Genomic DNA, 24,778 nt, shown 5'->3' with positions numbered 1-24,778 from the left:
GATGCAGAGATAGGGACATGTTTACGAGATGCAAGATCACTCCTTGTTCCGGAAGCCTTAAAACACCTGCTGTACACCACCATGTAATACCATTGCTGTATCTTGATGTTGCATTGTCTTCTGGATTATTTCTATCTATGTAGTGGCTGCAAACTTCCACAAAGCTTCTCGCTCAAACTCCTCCATCGCCTCCTCCAGGGCATCATCATCCTGCCCATCAACCTCCAAAATGTCCACCATGTCCTCTAAAATGTCCGCCACATCTTCAGCGAAGTCACTGAAGAGAACTTTGTCATGGACGAACACACCGTCTCGGAAAAACATGGCGGCCAGCTTCTGGATCTCGGCCTTGCTGTCCGATGTAGCCCTCTCCAGCTTGCTCAGGTAGCCATCTAACAACTCCTCGAATTCAGACAGTTCCACGGGAAAGAGCCCTTCCTGGCTAGCGCAGTCCTCAACACTTCTGCAGCCCGCCAGGGGGCGAACGTTACGTCCAAGTTTCTCTTCCTGGTGCTTCCAGAAGCTGGTGTGTTCATATTGATGGGGCTGATGTTGCTCCTGATAGTTGGAGTCTTGTTGATGGTGATGATTGGACTTTTTCTTGTAGTCTTTCCTGGACTGCCAGGGCCTCTCCTGCTTTCTTTTATCCCTGTCCAGCCTGCGCTCGTTCTTCTCCCATTCATCCTGGGATTTCTTGCAGGCCTCTTTATGAGAGTTTTCTTTGTTAGCCTTCCAGTCCCTCTCCTTTCTCTCATCTTTCTCCTTCCATCTGCCCTCCATGCCATGTTTACAGTACTTCTCTCCCTTCTTCTCTTCCTTTTTCCAGTGGCCTTTGCTGTTGTCCTTGCCTTTTTTCCCATCCTTGTTCCTGCTTTCCCATGGCTTTTTCTTGCCCTCACTCCTCCCCATCTTCTCCACCTGCTCACTGAGCCTCCTTTGGATCTCAGCCAGGCTCTCCCTCACCCTCTTCTGGTACCCTTCATCCTTCTTCCTCCCCTCCAGTCTCTTCCTGCTTTCCTCCAACAGCACCTTCTGCCTCTGAAGCTCTTCCTTCACCCTGGCCCCCTCTCTCAGGTCACTCCTCCTTTCGGGCACTACTGTGGTGCTACTCTGGTTGCTAATTCCAGGTTGGCCAGTAGGTGATGGAGTTGGGCTTGAGGGCGGTGGGGCTGTATCCCAGTTGGCTGAGGTAGACATTATCAGAACAAATCAGTGAGTTACAGAGCATTCAGCTACCAAACCAGAGCTGTGATTGAATACCCACACTAACATACTGTATACACACACTACATACTTTTAGTATACTGTAAACAAATGGTAACCTTTCAGTTGAGTGTACTAGCTCTTCGCCTGTCTACTGGAAATTGGTGCTGTTGCTATGCAACCTCTTGCTAGCTAGTTAGCATAACAAATGACTAGTTAGACATTTTACAACTTTTCTTTTTACGGGTGTTAAATTCAATCTGGAGTGCTAGAGTGCGCTCGTAGACAGAGCGTTTCACTCTCGGAGCGCACACTGGACGCTCGGGCTGAGGAGTAGGGTTGATGTGAGCCGTTCTGACCTTACAACTGTCAAACACCTAAGCTAACGTTGGCTAGCTTGCTAGCTACTTCCAGAAAAAATTTGACCACTATGACCATTTTACTCGCCTTAACAGAGCTGGTTAGGCAGTTTATGTTATCCAGAGCATTGGAGACTAACTGTGCTGTTGGCAAAAAAGCGTAATTAAATTGTTGCCAACGGTTACAGACACTGGCCATATTCAACGGGTGTTGAGCTCTCGTAAATGCATTATTCTGCGCTCTGGTACACGCAGACGAGAGTGCTCAAATCTGAGTAGATATCCAGAGCGAATTTACGAAAGCACCCGAATGCCCATTGAGAACGCACAACGACTACACCATTTAGCTAAGCGAAGAATGACGGGAATAATCAAGTCAATAAACGTTGGGTAGTTAGATATTAACTACATGCTATACTGGCAAGTTTGATGTACAAGTAGCCAACTAATGTTAGGTAGCTAGCTAACATATCGGTACATAGTGTAATGGTATGCTATGTGGTTCGTAAGGACAGCATAGCTAACAAATTGTCAGCCAACATAACATGTAAGGTAACTTATTTGAAAAGTAATTACTTTATTACATTGCTCAACATTTTCTTAACATTTGTCATAATTAGTTAAAGCAATGCATTTCTATCCGCTCTTGTTGTACTTTGGCTGCATATTTTCCGCCATTTTATTCAAATCTGAAAACGATGTGAAGCACGCCCATTTCCTGAAGAATTGCATTATGGGCCCTAAAGTACAGATAGTGTCCTCAGCGTGTATACTTTATATTTTGGCAAATTTAGTACGACATCCACAAACTTTCGGCATACTAACTACATCCATACTATGACCAATAAGCATACTATATACTCAATTCAAGTCACAAATAGTATAGTTAGTATGGAGTATTCTAAAACAGCTCATATGATTGTTACATGCATGTTGAAGCAGAGATTTACAGCAGTAATAAAACCTCCACTGAACCATACAGTTCACTTTGATCAGGGGGTAAACTCAAATTGAAGGCATTCAATTCATGAATTGATTTGAATAAAAAAACAATTTTTAAAATGGAACAACTTGAAATAAAAAGCTTAGAGTTGTCAGCTTATTGAGAAGTCATTGGAATTTCATTTGTTTTCTTCCTTACATTTAACCTTTATTTAACTAGGCAAGTCAGTTAAGAACAAATTCTTATTTACAATGACTCCTACCCCGGCCAAACTCTAACCTGGACGGTGCTGGGCCAATTGTGAGCCGCCCTATGGGACTCCCAATCACGGCCAGTTGTGATACAGCCTGGAATCAAACCAGGGTCTGTAGTGACGGCTCTAGCACTGAGACGCAGTGCCTTAGACCGCAGCGCCACTTGGGAGCTCAGAGTGCATTATTATTCAAATTTACCAAAAATATTGACTTCCATGTATACAGTCGTGGCTAAAAGTTGAGAATGACGCAACTATAAATGTTCAAAGTTTGCTGCTTCAATGTCTTTAGATATTTTTGTCAGATGTTACTATGGAATACTGAAGTATAATTACAAGCATTTCATAAGTGTCAAAGGCTTTTATTGACAATTACATGAAGTTGATGCAGAGTCAATATTTGCAGTGTTGACCCTTCTTTTTCAAGATCTCTGCAATCCGCCCTGGCATGCTGTCACATCCTGACTGATGGCAGCCCATTCTTACATAATCAATGCTTGGAGTTTGTCAGAATTTGTGGGTTTTTGTTTGTCCACACGCCTCTTGAGGATTGACCACAAGTTCTCAATGGGAATAAGGTCTGGGGAGCTCCCTGGCCATGGACCCAAAATATTGATGTTTTGTTCCCCGAGCCACTTAGTTATCACTTTTGACAAGGTGCTCCATCATGCTGGAAAAGGCATTGTTCGTCACCAAACTATTCGTGGATGGTTGGGAGAAGTTGCTCTCGGAGGATGTGTTGGTACCATTCTTTATTCATAGCTGTGTTCTTAGGCAAAATTGTGAGTGAGCCCACGCCCTTGGCTGAGAAGCAACCCCACACATGAATGGTCTCAGGATGCTTTACTGTTGGCATGACACAGGACTGATGGTAGCGCTCACCTGGTCTTCCCCGGACAAGCTTTTTTCCGGATGCCTCAAACAATCGGAATGGGGATTCATCAGAGAAAATGACTTTACCCCAGTCCTCAGCAGTCCAATCCCTGTACCTTTTGCAGAATATCAGTCTGTCCCTGATGTTTTTCCTGGAGAGATGTGGCTTCTTTGCTGCCCTTCTTGACACCAGGCCATCCTCCAAAAGTCTTTGCCTCACTGTGCGTGCAGATGCACTCACACCTGCCTGCTGCCATTCCTGAGCAAGCTCTGTACTGGTGGTGCCCCGATCCCGCAGCCGAATCAACTTTAGGAGACGGTCCTGGCGCTTGCTGGACTTTCTTGGGCGCCCTGAAGCCTTCTTCACAACAATTGAACCGCTCTCCTTGAAGTTCTTGATGATACGATAAATGGTTGATTTAGGTGCAATCTTACTGGCAGCAATATCCTTGCCTTTGAAGCCCTTTTTGTGCAAAGCAATAATGACGGCACGTGGTTCCTTGCAGGTAACCATGGTTGACAAAGGAAGAACAATGATTCCAAGCACCACCCTCCTTTTGAAGCTTCCAGTCTGTTATTCGAACTCAATCAGCATGACAGAGTGATCTCTAGCCTTCTCCTCGTCAACACTCACACCTGTGTTAACTTCTTATGGATGGGGGGCAGTATTGAGTAGCTTGGATGAATAAGGTGCCTAGAGTAAACTGCCTGCTACTCAGGCCCAGAAGCTAACATATGCATATAATTAGTAGATTTGGATAGAAAACACTGACGTTTCTAAAACTGTTTGAATGGTGTCTGAGTATAACAGAACTCATATCCAACCAGGAAGTGGGAAATCTGAGGTTTGCAAGTCTTTGCCTATCCAAGATAGGCAGTGCAATCAGACCAAATTTATACTAAGGCTTCCACTACATGTCAACAGTCTTTAGAACCTTGTTTCAGGCTTCTACTGTGAAGGGGGAGCGAATAAGAGCTGTTTGACTAAGAGGTATGGCAGAATGCCATGAGCTCAGTCATGTGCGCGGCCGTGAGAGCTAGCTCTGTTCCTTTTCATTTCTAAAGACAAAGGAATTGTCCGGTTGAAACATTATTGAAGATTTATTTTTGATAAAAACATCCTAGATTGATTCTATACATCGTTTGACATGTTTCTACGAACTGTAATGGAACTTTTTGACTGTCTGGACTAAGTGTGCCTGCGCCTCATGAATTTGGATTTGTGAACTAAACGCGAACAAAAAGGAGGTATTTGGACATAAATTATGGACTTTATCGAACAAAACAAACATTTATTGTGGAACTGGGATTCCTGGGAGTGCATTCCGATGAAGATCAAAAGGTAAGTGAATATTTATAATGCCATTTCTGACTTCTGTTGACTACACAACATGGCGGGTATCTGTATGGCTTGTTTTGGTGCCTGAGCGCTGTACTCAGATTATTGCATGGTGTGCTTTTTCCGTAAAGCTTTTTTGAAATCTGACACAGTGGTTGCATTAAGGAGAAGTATATCTTTAATACCATGTATAACACTTGTATTTTCATCAACATTTATGAGTATTTCTGTAAATTGATGTGGCTCTGTAAAATCACCGGATGTTTTGGAAGCAAAACATTACTGAACATAACGCGCCAATGTAAACTGAGATTTTAGGATATAAATATGACATGTATTGTGTAACATGAAGTCCTATGAGTGTCATCTGATGAAGATCATTAAAGGTTAATGATTAATTTTATCTTTATTTCAGCTTTTTGTGACTCCTCTCTTTGGCTGGAAAAATGGCTGTGTTTTTCTGTGACTAGGTGCTGACCTAACATAGTCGCATGGTATGCTTTCGTCGTAAAGCCTTTTTGAAATCGGACACTGTGGTGGGATTAACAACAAGTTTATCTTTAAAATGGTGTATAATACTTGTATGTTTGAGGAATTTTAATTATGAGATTTCTCTTTGAATTTGGCGCCCTGCACTTTCACTGGCTGTTGTCAAATCAATCCCGTTAACGAGATTTCATCCATAAGAAGTTAACAAGAGGATCACTGACATGTCAGCTGGTCCTTTTGTGGCAGGGCTGAAATGCAGTGGAAATGTTTTTGGGGGATTCAGTTCATTTGCATGGCAAAAAGTGACTTTGCAATTAATTGCAATTCATCCGATCACTCTTCATAACATTCTGGAGTATATGCAAATTGCCATCATACAAATTGAGGCAGCAGACTGAAAATGAATATTTGTGTCATTCTCAAAACCTTTGGCCACGACTGTACATTATCAAACGAATGAATATATATGAGCAGTGGAAGAAAGGCATGAATGAATCATTAAGGAATTCACAGTGAGATGAAAAAATACTGTACCTGCAGTGAGTTGGGACAGTTCGGTCACTCTGGCCCTCAGCGACTCCAGCTCCTCCTTTAGGCCAGGCAGGGATGACAGCTCTTCTTTCATAGTATTTTCTTGCTCCAGATCTCCTTTTCTGTTTTCATTACCCGTTGCTGATCCTGCATTTAGTGCTGAGTCAAGTTCTTCTTTATGGGCCTATAACAGAGAGGGGGGAAAAGTTCTTAGAAAAGGTAGGACATAACAAGGATTCAAAAAATATTTCTTAAAAATGTAAAATAATTAGGCCGTGGCTGTGGATCCGACTTTTTCGGGGTCTTTTAGTCCAAAGATCCGAAGCTTCCGAGTATGCTCGTGCCACTCCGACATTGCTCGTCCTAATATTTATATATTTCTTTATTCCAATTATTTTAGATGTGTGTATTGTTAGCTACTACTGCACTGTTGGAGCTAGCAAAATGCTTGTGTTCCTACACCCACAATAACATCTGCTAAATATGTGTATGTGACCAATAAAATTTGATTTGTGCGGCTCACATTCTGCACGTGTATATTCTCTCCTTTACACGCAGAAAACAGAGTACTCAGGCGAATGGTGCTTGTTTAATAAAAGTTAGATCAAAACTGAATTATTGTCTGCAAGATCACATAATGATCACAGTAATTACATAACAAAACCAAATATAATAGTAATTATGAAATGTAGAATACTGTGATATTGCAGACATTAATTCAGCTTTGATCTAACTTTATTAAACAAGCACCATTCGCCTGAGTACTCTGTTTTCTGCGTGTAAAGGAGAGAATATACACATGCTCAGATTGTGATCCACACATACGCAGAAGCGTTGGGAAGCAATGGATCTTTTAGTCCAGTGGACTGAAGATCCCGAAAAAGTTGGATCCGCAGCCACTCCAAAATAATATGGTTCATGGGCTGACCTGGAGCTGTGTTTCTAACTGGGAGATTTGATGATTTTCTTGTGTCAGTTTGTCCAAAAGCGCCTTCATCTTCTGAGGATCGTTTAGCCAGTCCTGTGCAGCAGAATACAAATCACAGACAATCAACAACACAGCATTATATACAGTACCAGTCAAAAGTTTGGACACACCTATTCATTCATGGGGTTTAGATTTTTACTATTTTCTAAATTGTAGAATAGTGACGACATCAATACTATGAAGTCATGTAGTAACCCAAAAAAGTGTGAAACAAATCCAAATATATTTTATATTCTTCAAAGTAGCTACCCTTTGCCTTGACAGCTTTGCACACTTGGCATTCTCTCAACCAGATTCATGAGGTAGTCACCTGGAATGCATTTCAATTAAACAGGTGTGCCTGGTTAAGTTAATTTGAGGAATTTCTTTCCTTCTTAATGCGTTTGAGCCAATCAGTTGTTGTGACAAGGTAGGGGTGGTATACAGCAGAAAGCCCTATTTGGTCAAAAGTCCATATTATGGCAAGAACAGCTCAAATAAGCAAAGAGAAACGACAGTCCATCATTACTTCAAGACATGACAGTCAGGGAATTCGGAAAATTAAGAACTTCGAAAGTTTCTTCAAGTGCAGTCGCAAAAACCATCATGCGCTATGATGAAACTGGCTCTCATGAGGACCGCCACAGGAAAGGAAGCCCCAGAGTTACCTCTGCTGCAGAGGATAAGTTTAGTTACCAGCCTCAGAAATTGCAGACCAAATAAATGCTTCAGGGTTCAAATAACAGACATCAACATCAACTGTTCAGAGGAGACTGTGTAAAATCAGGCCTTCATGGTCAAATTGCTGCAAAGAAACCACTACTAAAAGGACACCAATAAGAAGAGACTTTGTTTAGGCCAAGAAACATGAGCAATGGACATTAGACCGGTGGAAATCTGTCCCTTGGTCTGATGAGTCAAATTTGAGATTTTGGTTCCAACCGCCATGTCTTTGAGACGCAGAGTCGGTGAACGGATGATCTCTGCATGTGAGGTTCTCACTATGAAGCATGGAGGTGGTGTGATGGTGCTTTGCTGGTGACACTGATTTATTTAGAATTCAAGGCACATAACCAGCACCTCCAGGCTGTGTAAGGGCTATTTGACCATGGAGAGTGATGGAGTGCTGCATCAGATGACCTGGCCTCCACAACCACCAACCCAATTGAGATGGTTTGGGATGAGTTGGACTGCAGAGTGAAGGAAAAGCAGCCAACAAGTGCTCAGCATACGTGGGAACTCCTTCAAGACTGTTGGAAAAGTATTCCTTATAAAGCTGGTTGAGAGAATGCCAAGAGTGTGCAAAGCTGTCATCACTGCAAAGGGTGGTTACTTTGATTTGTTTAACACTTATTTGATTACTAGATTATTCCATGTGTTACTTCATAGTTTTGATGTCTTCACTATTATTCTACAATGCAGAAAATATTAAAAACCCTTGAATGGAGGTATCCAAACATTGTACCTAAGCATATCTTGTAAATCCACAACACAATATAAATCAACAACTCAGCATTATATACAATCAACACAGTAGTTATATACAGTTGAAGTCGGAAGTTTACATACACTTAGGTTGGAGTCTTTAAAACTCGTTTTTCAACCACTCTACAAATTTCTTGTTAACAAACTAGTTTTGGAAAGTCGGTTCAGACATCTACTTTGTGCATGACAAGTAATTTTTCCAACAATTGTTTAGACATTATTTCACTGTATCACAATTGCAGTGGGTCAGAAGTTTACATACACTAAGTTGACTGTGCCTTTAAACAGCTTGGAAAATTCCTGAAAATTATGTCATGGCTTTAGAAGCTTCTGATAGGCTAATTGACATCATTTGAGTCAATTGGAGGTGTACCTGTGGATGTATTTCAAGGTCTACCTTCAAACTCAGTGCCTCTTTGCTTGACAACATGGGAAAAATCAAAAGTAATCAGCTAAGACATCAGAAAACAATTGTAGACCTCCACAAGTCTGGTTCATCCTTGGGAGCAATTTCCAAACGCCTGAAGGTACCACGTTCATCTATACAAACAATAGTATGCAAGTATAAACACCATGGGACCACGCAGCCGTCATATCGCTCAGGAAGAAGACGCGCTCTGTCTCCTAGAGAAGAACGTACTTTGCCGCAAAAAGTGCAAATCAATCAATCCCAGAACAGCAAAGGACCTTGTGAAGATGCTGGAGGAAACAGGTACAAAAGTTCCTATATCGACATAACCTGAAAGGCCGCTCAGTAAGGAAGAAGTCACTGCTCCAAAACCGACATAAAAAAGCCAGACTACGGTTTGCAACTGCACATGGGGACAAAGATTGTACTTTTGGGAGAAATGTCCTCTGGCCTGATGAAACAAAAATAGAACTGTTTGGCCATAATGACCATCGTTATGTTTAGAGGAAAAGGGGGGAGGCTGGCAAGCCGAAGAACACCATCCCAACCGTGAAGCACGGATGGGTCATCCAAATGGACAATGACCCCAAGCATACTTTCAAAGTTGTGGCAAAATGGCTTAAAACTGCCTGCTACTCAGGCCCAAAGCTAGAATATGCATGTATTTATATTTTAATAGAAAACATTCTGAAGTTTCTAAAACTGTTTGAATGAGGTCTGTGAGTATAACAGAACTAATATGGCATGCAAAAAACGGAGAAAAAATCCAACCAGGAATTGGAAAATCTGACGTTTGTAGTTTTTCAAGTCATAACCTATTGAATTTAGTGTCTACGTGGTCATATTGCACTTCCTAAGGCTTCCACTAGATGTCAGTCTTTAGAACCTTGTTTCAGGCTTCTACTGTCAAGGGGGAGAAAATAAGAGCTGTTTGTGTCAGGTATCTGGCAGAATGCCATGAGCTCAGTTCCCGTGAGAGTTAGCTGCGTTCCTTTCTAAAGACAAAGGAATTGTCCAGATGAAACATTATTGAAGATTTATGATAAAAACATCCTAAAGATTGATTCTATACATCGTTTGACATGTTTCTACGAACTGTAATATAACTTTTTGGACTTTGTCTGAACTAAGTGATCGCGCATTGAGCACTTGGATTACTGGGCTAAACGCGCAAACAAAAAGGAGGTATTTGGACATAAATGGACTTTATCGAACAAAACAAACATTTATTGTGGAACTGGGATTCCTGGGAGTGCATTCCGATGAAGATCAAAGGTAAGTGAATATTTATAATGCTATTTGACACCTCTCCTTTGTTGGAAAATGTTTGTTGTATTTTTTTCCTGTGGCTAGGTGCTGACCTAACAATCGCAAGGTGTGCTTTCGCCGTAAAGCCTTTTTGAAATCTGACAGCGTTTGCATTAAGGAGAAGTTTATCTATAATTCCATGCATAACACTTGTATCTTTTATCAATGTTTATTATGAGTGTTTCTGTAATTTCATGTGGCTCTCTGCACTTTCACCGGATGTTTGTTTGAGACAATGCATTTCTGAACATAAAACACAAATTTCAAATGAGGTTTTTGGACAAAGATTAACTTTATCGAACAAAACACACTTATTATGTAACATGAAGTCCTGTGAGTGCCATCTGATGAAGATTAGTGATTCATTTAAATCACTATTTCTGACTTGTGAGCCCTCTCCTGGAAAATGGCTGTATGGTTTTCTGTGACTAGGTGCTGACCTAACAATCAAAGTTTGGTGTGCTTTCGCTGTAAAGCCTATTTGAAATCGGACACTATGGCTGGATTTACAAGAAGTTTATCTTTAAAATGGTGTATAATACTTGTATGTTTGAGGAATTTTAATTATGGGATTTCTGTTGTTTTTAATTTGGCGACCTGCAATTTCACTGGCTGTTGGCGAGGTAGCGTAACACATATCCCAGAGAGGTTAAGGACAACAAAGTGCTTTGTGGGCCGAACTGAAAAAGCGTGTGCGAGCAAGGAGGCCTACAAACCTAACTCAGTTACACCAGCTCTGTCAGGAGGAATAGGCCAAAATTCACCCAACTTATGGTGGGAAGCTTGTGGAAGGCTACCCCGACACATTTGACCCAAGTTAAACAATTTAAAGGCAATGCTACCAAATACTAATTGAGTGTATGTAAACTTCTGACCCACTGGGAATGTGATGAAATAAATAAAAGCTGAAATAAATCATTCTCTCTGCTATTATTCTGACATTTCACATTCTTAAAATAAAGTGGTGATCCTAACTGACATAAAACAGGTACTTTTTACTAGGATTAAATGTCAGGAATTGTGAAAAATGGAGTTTAAAATGTATTTGGCTAAGGTGTATGTAAACTTCCGACTTCAACTGTGTATGAGCAAACAGCGTAAAGCAAAGATTGGAACTATGCATATCTTATAAAAGTTTAGTCTAAGGAAGATGTTAATTACTGATTTAAAGGGTCAATCTGCCATTGGTACATCAATTTCTTGACTTATAAATGAAATATACACCCATAGACTTTTTTTAAATATAACAAATGCTTCATACCCCATCAGAACCCAAAATATAAGCTTGTTATACACCAATGTAAAATTGTAAATACTATATAGCCTTAAAAGATGGGTAAAACTAGAATTTGGATCTCATGGATGGTCCATCCTTGAGTCCATAGCTTTGTGTATGAATTTAAAAGTTAAATTTCTCCAGCCTCATCCCTCAGCCATTTACCAAAACAGTGGCAGCGTGGTCACTTTGTTGTTGTTTGAACAGCAGATTGCCCCTTTAATATCATTCTATTACACATTCTTATCTCTATGTTTGTCCAATTCCTTTAACTTCCACCCCAATACAACATTGTTGAAAGGTAGGAAGTAGGATAGAGGAACAGACCTGGTTTTGTTCTGCCACACTCAGCTCATCCGAGTCATCTGTCAAAAAAGAAAACAATACAACATTTTCCAAACTTTTGTAACGTATATTAAAGGCACATGACTAAATCGTTTATTTCCAAAATAAAAACACTGATGCCATTGCAGTCTGTATTGCATTAATGATCTTGAAGTGTAATTTGCCAGCTCTCTCAACTGGTCTAATTTCAGTTTTCAAATCATTAACACATTTACAGTTGTGTTACACCTCAAGTCCTCTGAAGGATGAAAGAACTCCCTGCTGCAATGACGACTGCAGATGATTACTAGATAAAAAGCCAATAGAAAGACTACACCCAACAATTTTTATTTTTTATTTTTAAATCACACTTTCAAAAGTTTGGGGTCACTTAGAAATGTCCTTGTTTTGGAAAGAAAAACACATTTTGTCCATTAAAACAACATAAAATTGATCAGAAAATACAGCGTAGACATTGTTCATGTTGTAAATGACTATTGTAGCTGGAAGCGGAATATCTACATAGGTGTACAGGGGCCCATGATCAGCAACCATCACTCCTGTGTTCCAATGGCACGGTGTTAGCTAATCCAGGTTTATCATTTTAAAAGGCTAATTGATCATTAGAAAACCCTTTTGCAATTATGTTAACACAGCTGAAAACTGTTGTTCTAATTTAAAGAAGCAATAAAACGGGCATTCTTTAGACTAGTTGAGTATCTGGAGCATCAGCATTTGTGGGTTCGATTACAGGCTCACAAAAGCCAGAAACAAAGATCCTTCTTCTGAAACTCGTCAGTCTATTCTTGTTCTGAGAAATGAAGTCTATTCCATGCGAGAAATTTCCAAGAAACTGAAGATCACATACAACGCTGTGTACTACTCCCTTCACAGAACAGAGCAAACTGGCTCTAACCAGAATAGAAAGAGTGGGAGGCCCCGGTGCACAACTGAGCAAGAGGACAAGTACATTAGTGTCTAGTTTGAGAAACAGACGCCTCACAAGTCCTCAACTGGCAGCTTCATTAAATAGTACCCACAAAACACCAGTCAACTTCAACAGTGAAGATGCGACTCGGATGCTGGCCTTCCAGGCAGTATTAAACCACCCAGACACAAAGATGCAGTCGTCCTTCTGAACTGAGCTGTTGGACAGGAAGGAAACTGCCTAGGGATGTCACCATGACGCCACTGGTGATTTTAAAACTGCTTCAATGGCTGTGATGGGAGATAACTTAGGATAATAACCTAAATGACAGAGTGAAAAGAAAAATATACAGAATATGAATGCAACAAGGCTCTAAAGTAATACTGCAAAAAAAACACAGCGAAGGAATATTTTCAACCATGGTGGTGGCTGCATCGTGTTATGGGTATGCTTGACATTGCAAAAACTGTGGCGTTTTTTTAGGATGAAAACAAACGGGATGGCGCTAAGCACTGACAAAACCGGCTTCAGTCTGTTTTACACCAGACACTGGGAGAATAATTCACCTTTTAGCTGGACAATTATCTACAACACAAAGCCAAATCTACACTGGAGTTACTTACCAAGAAGACAGTGAATGTTCCTGAGCAGCCAAGTTAGTTTTAACTTAAATTTCCTTAAATCTATGGCAAGACTTACATTTCTGTCCAGCCATGAACCCCAACACCTTGACAAAGCTTGAATAATTGAAATAATAAAATGGGCAAATACGGCACAATACAGGTGTGCAAAGCTCTTATGAGACTTACCCAAGAAGACTCACAGCTGTAATCACTGCCAAAAGGTGTTAACATGTATTGACTCGGGGGGGAGAATACTTATCTAATCAAGGTATATTAGGGTTTTAACTGTCATTAATATTTTAAATATAGTTGCTATTTTTTTAATATATTTTCTCCTTTGAGTATTTTGTTGACAAAATGACATCAATTTGAATCCCACTTAGTAACACAAAAATGTGTTACTAGCCAAACCTGGTTCAGGCTGAACTTACCGGAGAGGAAGAGGGACCCTAGACAGAGCAGGACCAGGGATGCCACAATGCATGTGTTCATAGAAAAGCCCTTCTTCCCCCCTTTCCTCTCTGCCAGTTTGAACTCCACCTCATCATCATCATCATCCTCCTCCTCCTCCGATGTCATTGTTGGTGCCACATTTCTCCTCCTCAGACCATTTCCTTCCTCAGCACTCGTGTCAGCTCTTCCAAAGTCAAAGCTACTGGGAGATTCTAGCAGAAGGAGAGAGAATATGAGCAGAAAGATTGATAATATGCAGAGAAAAAAATAATAATCATGCACTAAAGGTATTGAAACTACTTATGCAAAGGTATTAGATAGTAGAATGCTCTGAATGTAGATTTGTCTTCTGTGGAATTCTAACACAAATGTTGTTTTTGTAACTGTGCGTTGAGGTGCGTTAACAATAGAACCGCCATAATCCAACGGTCACTGACATTTGAATGAACTGGAGTCGGATATTGAGCCTGAAATCCACTATGGCTATGACAATGTGAGGTCTTTATCCGATGTTGGCTTTCTTTTACATTTCTGTTTGCAATATTTTTCAAGTGTTGCCAAATTATTTTGACTGGATGTGATTTCAAATCTAAACTTGGGAGAATAGAGCCAAAAGAAGAAAAAAAATCTTCACGTTACTCTTAACGTGGAAACCAGTCGACACAAATGCCTTTGAGAATAAAAATTTTAAAATCCCTTGCCATTTTTTATTATTTAAATACACTGCTCAAAAAAATAAAGGGAACACTTAAACAACACAATGTAACTCCAAGTCAATCACACTTCTGTGTAATCAAACTGTCCACTTAGGAAGCAACACTGATTGACAATAAATTTCACATGCTGTTGTGCAAATGGAATAGGCAACAGGTGAAAATTATAGGCAATTAGCAAGACACCCACAATAAAGGAGTGGTTCTGCAGGTGGTGACCACAGACCACTTCTCAGTTCCTATGCTTCCTGGCTGATGTTTTGGTCACTTTTGAATGCTGGCGGTGCTTTCACTCTAGTGGTAGCATGAGACGGAGTCTACAACCCACACAAGTGGCTCAGGTAGTGCAGCTCATCCAGGATGGCACATCAATGCGAGCTGTGGCAAGAAGGTTTGCTGTGTCTGTCAGCGTAGTGTCCAGAGCATGGAGGCGCTACCAGGAGACAGGCCAGTACATCAGGAGACGTGGAGGAGGCCGTAGGAGGGCAACAACCCAGCAGCAGGACCGCTACCTCCGCCTTTGTGCAAGGAGGAGCAGGAGGAGCACTGCCAGAGCCCTGCAAAATGACCTCCAGCAGGCCACAAATGTGCATATGTCTGCTCAAACGGTCAGAAATAGACTCCATGAGGGTGGTATGAGGGCCCGACGTCCACAGGTGGGGGTTGTGCTTACAGCCCAACACCGTGCAGGACGTTTGGCATTTGCCAGAGAACACCAAGATTGGCAAATTCGCCACTGGCGCCCTGTGCTCTTCACAGATGAAAGCAGGTTCACACTGAGCACATGTGACAGACGTGACAGTCTGGAGACGCCGTGGAGAACGTTCTGCTGCCTGCAACATCCTCCAGCATGACCGGTTTGGCGGTGGGTCAGTCATGGTGTAGGGTGGCATTTCTTTGGGGGGCCGCACAGCCCTCCATGGGCTCGCCAGAGGTAGCCTGACTGCCATTAGGTACCGAGATGAGATCCTCAGACCCCTTGTGAGACCATATGCTGGTGCGGTTGGCCCTGGGTTCCTCCTAATGCAAGACAATGCTAGACCTCATGTGGCTGGAGTGTCAGCAGTTCCTGCAAGAGGAAGGCATTGATGCTATGGACTGGCCCGCCCGTTCCCCAGACCTGAATCCAATTGAGCACATCTGGGACATCATGTCTCGCTCCTTCCACCAACGCCACGTTGCACCACAGACTGTCCAGGAGTTGGCGGATGCTTTAGTCCAGGTCTGGGAGGAGATCCCTCAGGAGACCATCCGCCACCTCATCAGGAGCATGCCCAGGCGTTGTAGGGAGGTCATACAGGCACGTGGAGGCCACACACACTACTGAGCCTCATTTAGACTTTTTTTAAGGACATTACATCAAAGTTGGATCAGCCTGTAGTGTGGTTTTCCACTTTAATTTTGAGTGTGACTCCAAATCCAGACCTCCATGGGTTGATAAATTTGATTTCCATTGATAATTTTTGTGTGATTTTGTCATCAGCACATTCAACTATGTAAAGAAAAAAGTATTTAATAAGAATATTTCATTCATTCAGATCTAGGATGTGTTATTTTAGTGTTCCCTTTATTTTTTTGAGCAGTGTACATTTGTAAGCATTCATATGTATTATTATGCATTTGTAAGAATTCATATTTTATCATTTCTTTGACTGGATTATATTACCTACCATTACTCATCGAATGTACAAATAAAATGGATACAATTTATGACATTGTAGTCTTTTTATTGCAAGAAAGTGTTGAAGTAGGCCTTTGTAGAATAATACATACAGTACCAGTCAAACGTTTGGACACACCTACTCATTCAATGGTTTTTCTTTATTTTTACTATTTTCTACATTGTAGAATAATAGTGAAGACATCAAAACTATGAAATAACACATATGGAATCATGTAGTAACCAAAAAAGTGTTAAACACTTTTGGTTACTACACGATACCATGTGTAGTTTCATAGTTGAGGTCTTCACTATTATTCTAGAATGTAGAAAATAGTAAAAATAAAGAAAAACCCTTGAATGAGTAGGTGTCCAAACTTTTGACTGGTATTGTACATGTCTATGTGCATGTTATGTACTTCAAAATATACAGTATACAAATAATCAAAATATTCTTAAGACATTACTACATTCAATCAAAATATTATATTTTTATACAAAAGGTAGTCATTTAGGTTGATTACAGCACAGTAGGTGAATCTGATGTGTAAGCTTAAAGGGACTCGACTGCGTTCTCTAGCGGGTACTTGTAGGCTGAGAAAGCCAGCAGTTCTAGTGTTAATTGTATGTCATATCTCAGAAGATATTTCCTGATTTCCAATCTAGTGTACACATCCATACCTTTTTCCTTTGGTATATCAGTCACTTTTTCAGGCAATTCTGTCTCCCCCGTTTCCAGTGATGGCTCTTGTGCTGCATCCTCTGAACCAATGGTATCTGGAGGAGGACTATCAGGGGCTGGGCTTTCTGGGGCAGGGCCAATATCAGTGTCAGATGGGGGGCCCGTTGGGGTGGGAGTCTCTGTGTGAATGCTTATGTCATGTTCAGCACTAGGGGCACTAGTCTCTAGGGCAATACTCTCAGGTACAGGACCTGTATCAGTGTGGGTATCAAGAGGAGAGCTCTCAGGGACGGGGCATAACTCAGGCTCAACCTCTGAGGGGGGTGGTTCTGTGAAGGACGCATCCAATGGCACAACCAGGTCGACATGAGTGACAAAGGGCATGGCAGCGAGTTGCTCATTGTCAGTGGGGGAGCTGGTTACCATAGAATGGATGATGGGGGGCTCAGGTTGACTCTCCAGGTCATGGTCAAGGGGCACACCGCTAGTCGGGGATTGGCTTAACAGGGTAGGTCTGGAGGGGACAGGGCCCTCACAGGTATCAGGAGCCATTTCCTGGCAAACCTGGGAATCAGAGGAGAATGAAAGCACAAACCTTAATAGTCATTGGTAATAATGAGTTATAACCATAGACATATGCCATATACCATAAGACATCATTTTTAACTTTGTATTATGAAAGATTATGCGGTGAGAATGATACCCTCAGAAAGAAGTGTGTTCATCAGGGATTCACAGTACAGACCTGTTGGCCCTCCTCTGACAACACTGTTTCTATTGGAGTCTCCGGTTCACTCGGCTTAGACTCCACAGTGGCCCCTGGAACAGAATTAACATAATGTTAACACATTAATAACATAACATTGACATAACACATTGAATAATAAATTACTTCCACAAGTTCATTATGCAACATCCATACATTAGGACAATAACACAATACTCCAGACAGAAAGCATAGGGAAACCGTATTGGTGTGAGAGAGCCCAGGTACCTGCGACTTCCTCTGACAGACTAGGGACATCACAAAGACTCTCAGTCCCATCATCCACAGGATCAACAATTTCAGCAGCTTCCTGAAATGTAGAAGGCAGTAGGTTATTATGATCTCATTAGAGGGCATAGCATTCTCAACTAAACCGTTATCTATTCACCTCACCATTCATTCATTAATTTAATCGTTCACACTGCCACAGACACACAATGTGGGTAAAGTGGAAAAGTAATATAAAACTCACATTGAATACTAACCTGAAATCCAATACTGTGTTGAGGTGATCAGCCTATTCTCTTGTCATTACAGTTGGCACGGTGTTGGCACCAGACCTGGATTTTAATTACTTTCAGCATTTGTTTGAATCTGCCTGGAGTGCCAGATGGGCAGTGTTTGCAGTTTTAGGGCTTTTGCCAGGCAAGCTCAAACAGGCACATATAAAGTATTTGAATTGATTTAAGTATTTGAAACGCAGGTCTGGTTGGCACACCATTGACACCCTGTACCAACCTATCTTACCTCTGGGGACAGCATGGTCCAACTGGTGGTCAAGGATCCGCTGCGGCTGCTGCCTGTGCTGCTGCTGTTGTCAGACATCGCCCCCTTGAGGCTCAGCACAGAAACTACAACTTATTCTGCAGAGAACAGAGATTCACTCACTTGTAACAAATATGTAATTATGAATTACCCAATAATAACTCAGTGGTTTCACAATGTCTGCAGTATCTACATATAGTCCAGTAGGACTGTGGTCTACTTGCACTGGGTTCTCATCATGCATTTGCACAAATTCAATTCATATAGGCATAATAAAGTATTAGTAGAGAATAAAATATCATGCCAGTGTATTGGAAAAGTGCTTTTCAAACCAACATTGTATCAGAGATCATATTACACCAAATTGTTCACCTACAGTGAAGAATCTGACATTAATAGAGAAACTGAGAAATGCTGCATAGCCTACCTTCTTGCTCCAGTTGCAATAATTATAATCTGTAGCATACGCAACAGCCTATAAACCCTAAAATTAGTCAAATAAACTACATTATTTCAACTTAAATTGAGACAACTGATAAGTGACAAACATTGAACGAATCGCGATAGAGTAAGTGCCTATTTTAAAGAAAGACGGACCCTCATTATTGCTTGGTTAGGGCCTCACACTGTAGACTCAATTGTTTCTATACTTCGGTGCCGCTCAGATACGACCAAGAAATGTCAGATCCAGATGGCAATGGGGCTGGAGGCTAGTTGTTAAAGGTAGCTAACAAAATCAGAGCTGTGGGTTCATCTTTGACAAACCCAGGCGACATGTTCTCTTTTTTGTCCGAGTCTTACATTTCCGTCGTGTGAATTATCGGTTTGCTCCTGTGAGAAGTTGAAGTAAGAGTAGAAGTCATGACGCCAAATTCACTGAAAACAAATGTTTGAAGACGATATGTAGCCTACTTTGTTCAACTTCCCATGGTAAACAAAGGCTGCATGGAATCACTCCCACATTTAAGCACTCGCTTCCGTGTACAATAGCAACGGGTTGACCACACACACACAATACTTTCCCCTAAATAATAAAATACATGTAAATAGCATATTCTTACCCCGCTTACTTCACTTCAATTTCACCGTTTAAGCTCCGATAGTCCTCGAAATTTTATTTTACAGACAGCATTCCGGTCGTGATCATCGGAAATTTGGGAATTCCAAGCTGCGTCACTCCGATGCTGCACTGTGTTTTCCAATGGGATGTCAATATGGCCGTTTGCGTTACCTCCCTTAAAAAGAACAACCAACCAAAGTGATGTGTTGTGTAACGAAAACGGCTTGATTGACGCGCGCAGGTGAAATTGGTGTCAGGTAATGGATACAGACCCCTTCTTTCACTGATAAGATGCTTGCATGTGCACATTATATACCGGAGGGGAGGCATCTTTAACCAGCCGTACATTGACACGTCTGTACTGAGCTATATTTGTCGGGACTTCCCGCCTGACTTCAACCCTGTTGCATGGGATTGCCCATCTGTTCCACTATTGCTTCCCACTTTCGTCAGATTCTAAAATAAACCGTACAGTTTTGTCTCTGTCTGTGTTGGACACCTATAGGCCTATTGTAATTTATTGTAACCCTTAAATCTTCATCCTAAACCACATTTGACCACTTTAATAAAACCTTAAATATTGAATGCACATTTACTAAATTAAGAAAACCTATATTATGATTGTATATAATTGTCTTTTTTTTAACACAGAAGTTATGCATCTGATACTTTCTGAGGGGGCACTAATGGTATCATTTTATACCATACATTACTACAGTCAAAGATTGTCTATTATATTGACAAGATAGTCTTTTGAGCGCTCTAAAAATGGAAATACATGTCCTTAAAGATGGAAGGCAGGAGGGAGGAAGAGAGATCAGGTGGGACCATTCTAGCCAATAAGAGGGCAGATACACAGTTTTAACAGCATGCCATATAGAAAAATAGGGGATGACAGCATGGGCAGCATCATTGAGGCTATCTCCATTTAAAGTGGTCAATTATCTTTTTTGCATTGGATGATTGCTCCCAACACAAAGTTTTAAAGTTGACTACTTTAAAATGATTGAATCCCCTCAACGACAATGTCTATGTTAAAATGTATCTACACTGTAGCCTACGACACTATACCACAGAGAAGTAATAATCAAGTTAAAATTGGATGAACATAAGGGTACATCTAGGGTAAATCTAGGCCTTCTATAGTGATGTTGTGAATCAAATTAAGCAGCTAAAATAACAAAAATGTGCTAAACATTGTGACACAGAGAGTGAATAGACACAGAGAGCATGGGCTCCTAAGTTCTTCTGTAAAAATATAGAATTAGAGGATACATGTATTTTTATTTTTTTATTTCACCTTTATTTAACCAGGTAGGCTAGTTGAGAACAAGTTATCATTTGCAACTGCGACCTGGCCAAGATAAAGCATAGCAATTCGACACATACAACAACACAGAGTTACACATTGGTCACCTGACGGCTCTGTTTACCTCGGCTCCCGTGCTGGCTCATCCGGATCCCTCTTTGGCGTTCATAGTGGAGGTGGATGCGTCCGAGGCTGGGATAGGAGCCGTGCTCTCTCAGCGCTCGGGTACGCCACCTGTTTTGTTTTCACCCTGTCCTACAGACCAGGTTCCCAGAATGCTAAGGCAGACGCACTGTCCCGGATCTATGACACAGAGGAGCGGTCCATAGATCACACTCCCATACTTCCGACCTCTTGCCTTGTGGCACCGGTGATGTGGGAGCTGGACGCGGACATCGAGCGGGCGTTACGTACAGAGCCCACTCCCCTCCAGTGTCCAGCTGGGCGTCTGTACATTCTGTCCGCGACCGTTTGATCTATTGGGCCCACACGTCACCCTCCTCTGGTCATCCTGGCATCGGTTGGACAGTACGCTGTCTTAGTGAGAAGTACTGGTGGTCCACCTTGGCCAAGGACGTGAGATGGCCCAAAACTCGCTCCGCCACTCCTCCACTAACCTCTCCCCCTTCCAGTGCATACTGGGGTGTCAGCCGGTTCTGGCACCTTGGCATCAGAGCCAGATCGAGGCTCCTGCCGTGGACGAGTGGTTTTAGCGCTCGGAGGGACGCCGCTCATGTGCACCTGCAACGGGCCGTGAGGCGTCAGAAGACGAGCGCCGACCGCCACCACAGTGAGGACCGGGTCTGGCTCTCGACCCGAAACCTGCCCCTCCGCCTGCCCTGCCGGAAGCTGGGCCTGCAGTTTGTGGGGCCATTCAAAGTCCTGAGGAGACTGAACGAGGTTTGCTACAGGTTACAGCTTCCCCCCGATTACCGTATTAACCCCTCATTCCATGTGTCTCTCCTCAGGCCGGTGGTGGCTGGTCCACTCCAGAAGTCGGAGGTGCGGGAGCTTCCTCCGCCCCCTCTGGACATCGAGGGGCCCCGGCGTATGCTGTTCGAGCCATACTGGACTCGAGGCGTCTTTGTTTTACACACCTGGTTTCAATTCCCCAATTACATGTTCATTATTTAAACCTCTGTTTTCCCCATGGTTTTTGTGCGTGAATGTTTTATGTATGTTTGGTCCGTTATTGTGGACTCGGTATTACGACATGTTATTGGAATATTTGAGTAAAGGTACTTGTGTTACTCATCTCTGCTGTCCTGCGCCTGACTCCTCTGCACCAGCTACACCCAGACCACTACACCTAGATTTGAGTCAATGTCTTAAGTAGGATTACTCCAACCTTGTGAAAGTGACACACTGACACATTTTCATTTTCGTCAAAAACAACTTCATGTTGAAGGATTGCCTTTGATTTGATGGTATGTACATGTGCAGTTCAGCAGGAGAACACCATAAAACATATAATTACGAATTAGAATACTAGAATGGGCATGAACCTTCTTATAATGGTCCAAAGGTCAGCCATGTGGGTCAGGGAGTTGGTCAACAATGGTTTGCCAGTGCTGTGATAAGATATTGTGTAAAACAATAAATGTGAAGAATGTATCAAATCAAATTTTCTTTGTCACTAACGGCTGTTGGAAGGAGAGGACCAAGGTGCAGCGTGGTACGTGTCCATAATTTATTAAATGAACACTGAAATAACAAAAAAAACAACCGAAACAGTTCTGGCTGGTGCAGACACACAAAACAGAAAACAACTACCCACAAAACACAGGTGGGATGAGGCTACCTAAGTATGGTTCTCAATCAGAGACAACGATAGACAGCTGCCTCTGATTGAGAACAACACTCGGCCAAACACATAGAAATATAAAACATATAACAAAAACATAGAATGCCCACCCCAACTCACAGTCACATGTGTCGAATACAACAGGTAGACCTTAGTGAAATGCTTAAATACAAGCCCTTAACCAACAATGCAGTTTTAATAAAATACCTAAAAAAGTAAGTGATAAGAATAACAAATAATTAAACAGCAGCAGTAAAATAACAATAGCGGGGCTATATACAGGGTCAATGTGAGTGGGCACCAGTGTCGAGGTAATTGAAGTAATATGTACATGTAGGTAGAGTTATTAAAGTAACTATGCATAGATAATAACAGAAAGTAGCAGCAGCGTAGAAGGGGGGGGACAATGTAAATAGTCTGGGTAGCCATTTGATTAGATGTTCAGGAGTCTTATGGCTTGGGGTAAAAGCTGTTCAGATGCCTCTTGGACCTAGACTTGGAGCTCCGGTACAGCTTGCCGTGAGGTATCAGAGAGAACAGTCTGACCAGGGTGTCTGGAGTCTTTGACACTTTTTAGGGCCTTCCTCTGACACCGCTTGGTATAGAGGTCCTGGATGGCAGGACTTTTGGCCACGGTGATGTACTGGGCAGTACGCACTACCCTCTGTAGTGCCTTGCGGTCGGAGGCCGAGCAGTTGCCATACCAGGCAGTGATGCTGCCCGTCAGGATGCTCTCGATGGTGCAGCTGTAAAACCTTTTGAGGATCTGAGGACCCATGCCAAATATTTTCAGTCTCCTGAGGGGGAATAGATTTTGTTGTACCCTCTTCACAGCTGTCTTGGTGTGTTTGGACCATGTTTGTTTGTTGGTGATGTGGACACTAAGGAACTTAAAGCTCTCAACCTGCTCCACTACAGCCCCGTAGATGAGAATGGGGGCGTGCTCATCATGCAAGGTTGTTGTCCTTGCACCACACGATCAGGTCTCTGACCTCTTCCCTATAGGCTGTCTCATCGTTGTCGGTGATCAGGCCTACCACTGTTGTGTCTTCGGCAAACTTAATGATGGTGTTGGAGTTGTTCCTGGCCGTGCAGGCATGACTGAACAGGGAGTACAGGAGGGGACTGAGCACCCCTGAGGGGCCCCGTGTTGAGGATCAGTGTGGCGGATGTGTTGTTACCCACCCTCACCACCTTTGGGCGGCCCGTCAGGAAGTCCAGGATCCAGTTGCAGAGGGAGGTGTTTACTCCCGGGGTCCTTAGCTTAGTGATGAGCTTTGAGGGCACTATGGTGTTGAACGCTGAGCTGTAGTCAATGAATATCATTCTCACATAGGTGTTCCTTTTGTCCAGGAGTGAAAGGGGAGTGTAGAGTGCAATAAAGATTGCATCCTCTGTTGGGGCGGTATGCAAATTAGAGTGGGACTAGGGTTTCTGAGATAATGGTGTTGATGTGAGCCATGACCAGCTTTTCAAAGCATTTAATGGCTACAGACGTGAGTGCTACAGGTCAGTAGTCCTTTAGGCAAGTTACCTTAGTGTTCTTGGGCACAGGGACTATGGTGGTCAGCTTGAAACATGTTGGTATTACAGACTCAGACAGGGAGGCAAGTAACACTGAAACATGCATGAGAGCATCAACTGTTCCAGATTACTGTGTGATCATGCTCTCCGCAGTCAATGTGAGTAAGACCTTTAAACAGGTCAACATTCACAAGGCCGCAGGGCCAGACCGATTACCAGGATGTGTACGCCGAGCATACTCTGACCAGCTAGCTGTCAGGACCTGGTTACGAACTCAGGTCTCCGGTGAGAGAAACAGCCACTTAGCTAACTGAGCCACAAATAGTCGGCAGAACCCAGAAGATGAGGCAGACACAGCAGTACTTGAGACGGTGTTTTAATAAAGTTTTAATAAAGTAAAAAGGAAAGTACTTCAGGCAAAAATATAAATCCACAACGTCAAAAGTAAATCCAAGAGAAAAAAGGTATATCCTCCAAGTCACAAGGTAAATCCACAAAAGTGGTAAGTACAGCAGGGAAAAAACCTAAAACCCCCCCCCCAAAAAAACAATTAACAAGAACAAAAACAGAGTGCCTCAAGAGAATCCAACTGGAGTAACAAAAGTTCACAGCATGGCTGGGGCTGGGTGCTAACATACAAACACAGAGCAAAGAACTGAGGAAAACTAAGGGTTTAAATACATACAAGGGAAACGAGGCACAGGTGAAAATAATAACTGGAAATAAGGAAAA

At 42.2% G+C, this 24,778-nt stretch overlaps 1 protein-coding gene across 4 annotated transcripts; it reads right to left on the bottom strand.

Annotated features, from left to right (window-relative positions):
* pbxip1a (pre-B-cell leukemia homeobox interacting protein 1a) lies at positions 1 to 19,557 on the bottom strand. Of its 4 annotated transcripts, none has more exons than XM_071367181.1 (10): positions 19,411 to 19,557; positions 18,332 to 18,447; positions 17,813 to 17,894; positions 17,564 to 17,637; positions 16,818 to 17,382; positions 13,742 to 13,975; positions 11,763 to 11,800; positions 6,919 to 7,011; positions 5,994 to 6,174; positions 1 to 1,184 (listed from the first exon to the last, which is right to left on the bottom strand). In XM_071367181.1, exons 2-10 carry the CDS (start codon positions 18,407 to 18,409, stop codon positions 136 to 138), a joined length of 2,394 nt encoding a protein of 797 aa, XP_071223282.1. In that variant the 5' UTR covers positions 18,410 to 18,447; positions 19,411 to 19,557; the 3' UTR covers positions 1 to 135. The 4 variants fall into 4 exon arrangements, with proteins under 4 accessions (XP_071223282.1, XP_071223283.1, XP_071223284.1 ...); XM_071367182.1 differs by lacking the exon at positions 19,411 to 19,557 and adding an exon at positions 19,151 to 19,307; XM_071367183.1 differs by lacking the exon at positions 19,411 to 19,557 and adding an exon at positions 18,070 to 18,144.
* Positions 19,558 to 24,778: the final 5,221 nt, after the last annotated feature.

The sequence above is a fragment of the Salvelinus alpinus genome, chromosome 26 (genome assembly GCF_045679555.1).
Source record: "Salvelinus alpinus chromosome 26, SLU_Salpinus.1, whole genome shotgun sequence".
Lineage (NCBI taxonomy): Eukaryota > Metazoa > Chordata > Actinopteri > Salmoniformes > Salmonidae > Salvelinus > Salvelinus alpinus.
Note: the sequence above shows the minus strand (reverse complement) of the source record. Positions and strands in the feature narration are given on the sequence as shown.

Bases quoted from the DNA above. Each gene is read 5' to 3' on its own strand.
- pbxip1a (XM_071367181.1), bottom strand. From the start codon at position 18,409: ATGTCTGACAACAGCAGCAGCACAGGCAGCAGCCGCAGCGGATCCTTG. The intron at 17,895-18,331 runs GTAAGATAGGTT...TCTACATTTCAG, and splicing joins GGACCATGCTGTCCCCAGAG to GAAGCTGCTGAAATTGTTGA. The intron at 11,801-13,741 runs GTAAGTTCAGCC...CTTTTTTGACAG, and splicing joins AGGGTCCCTCTTCCTCTCCG to ATGACTCGGATGAGCTGAGT.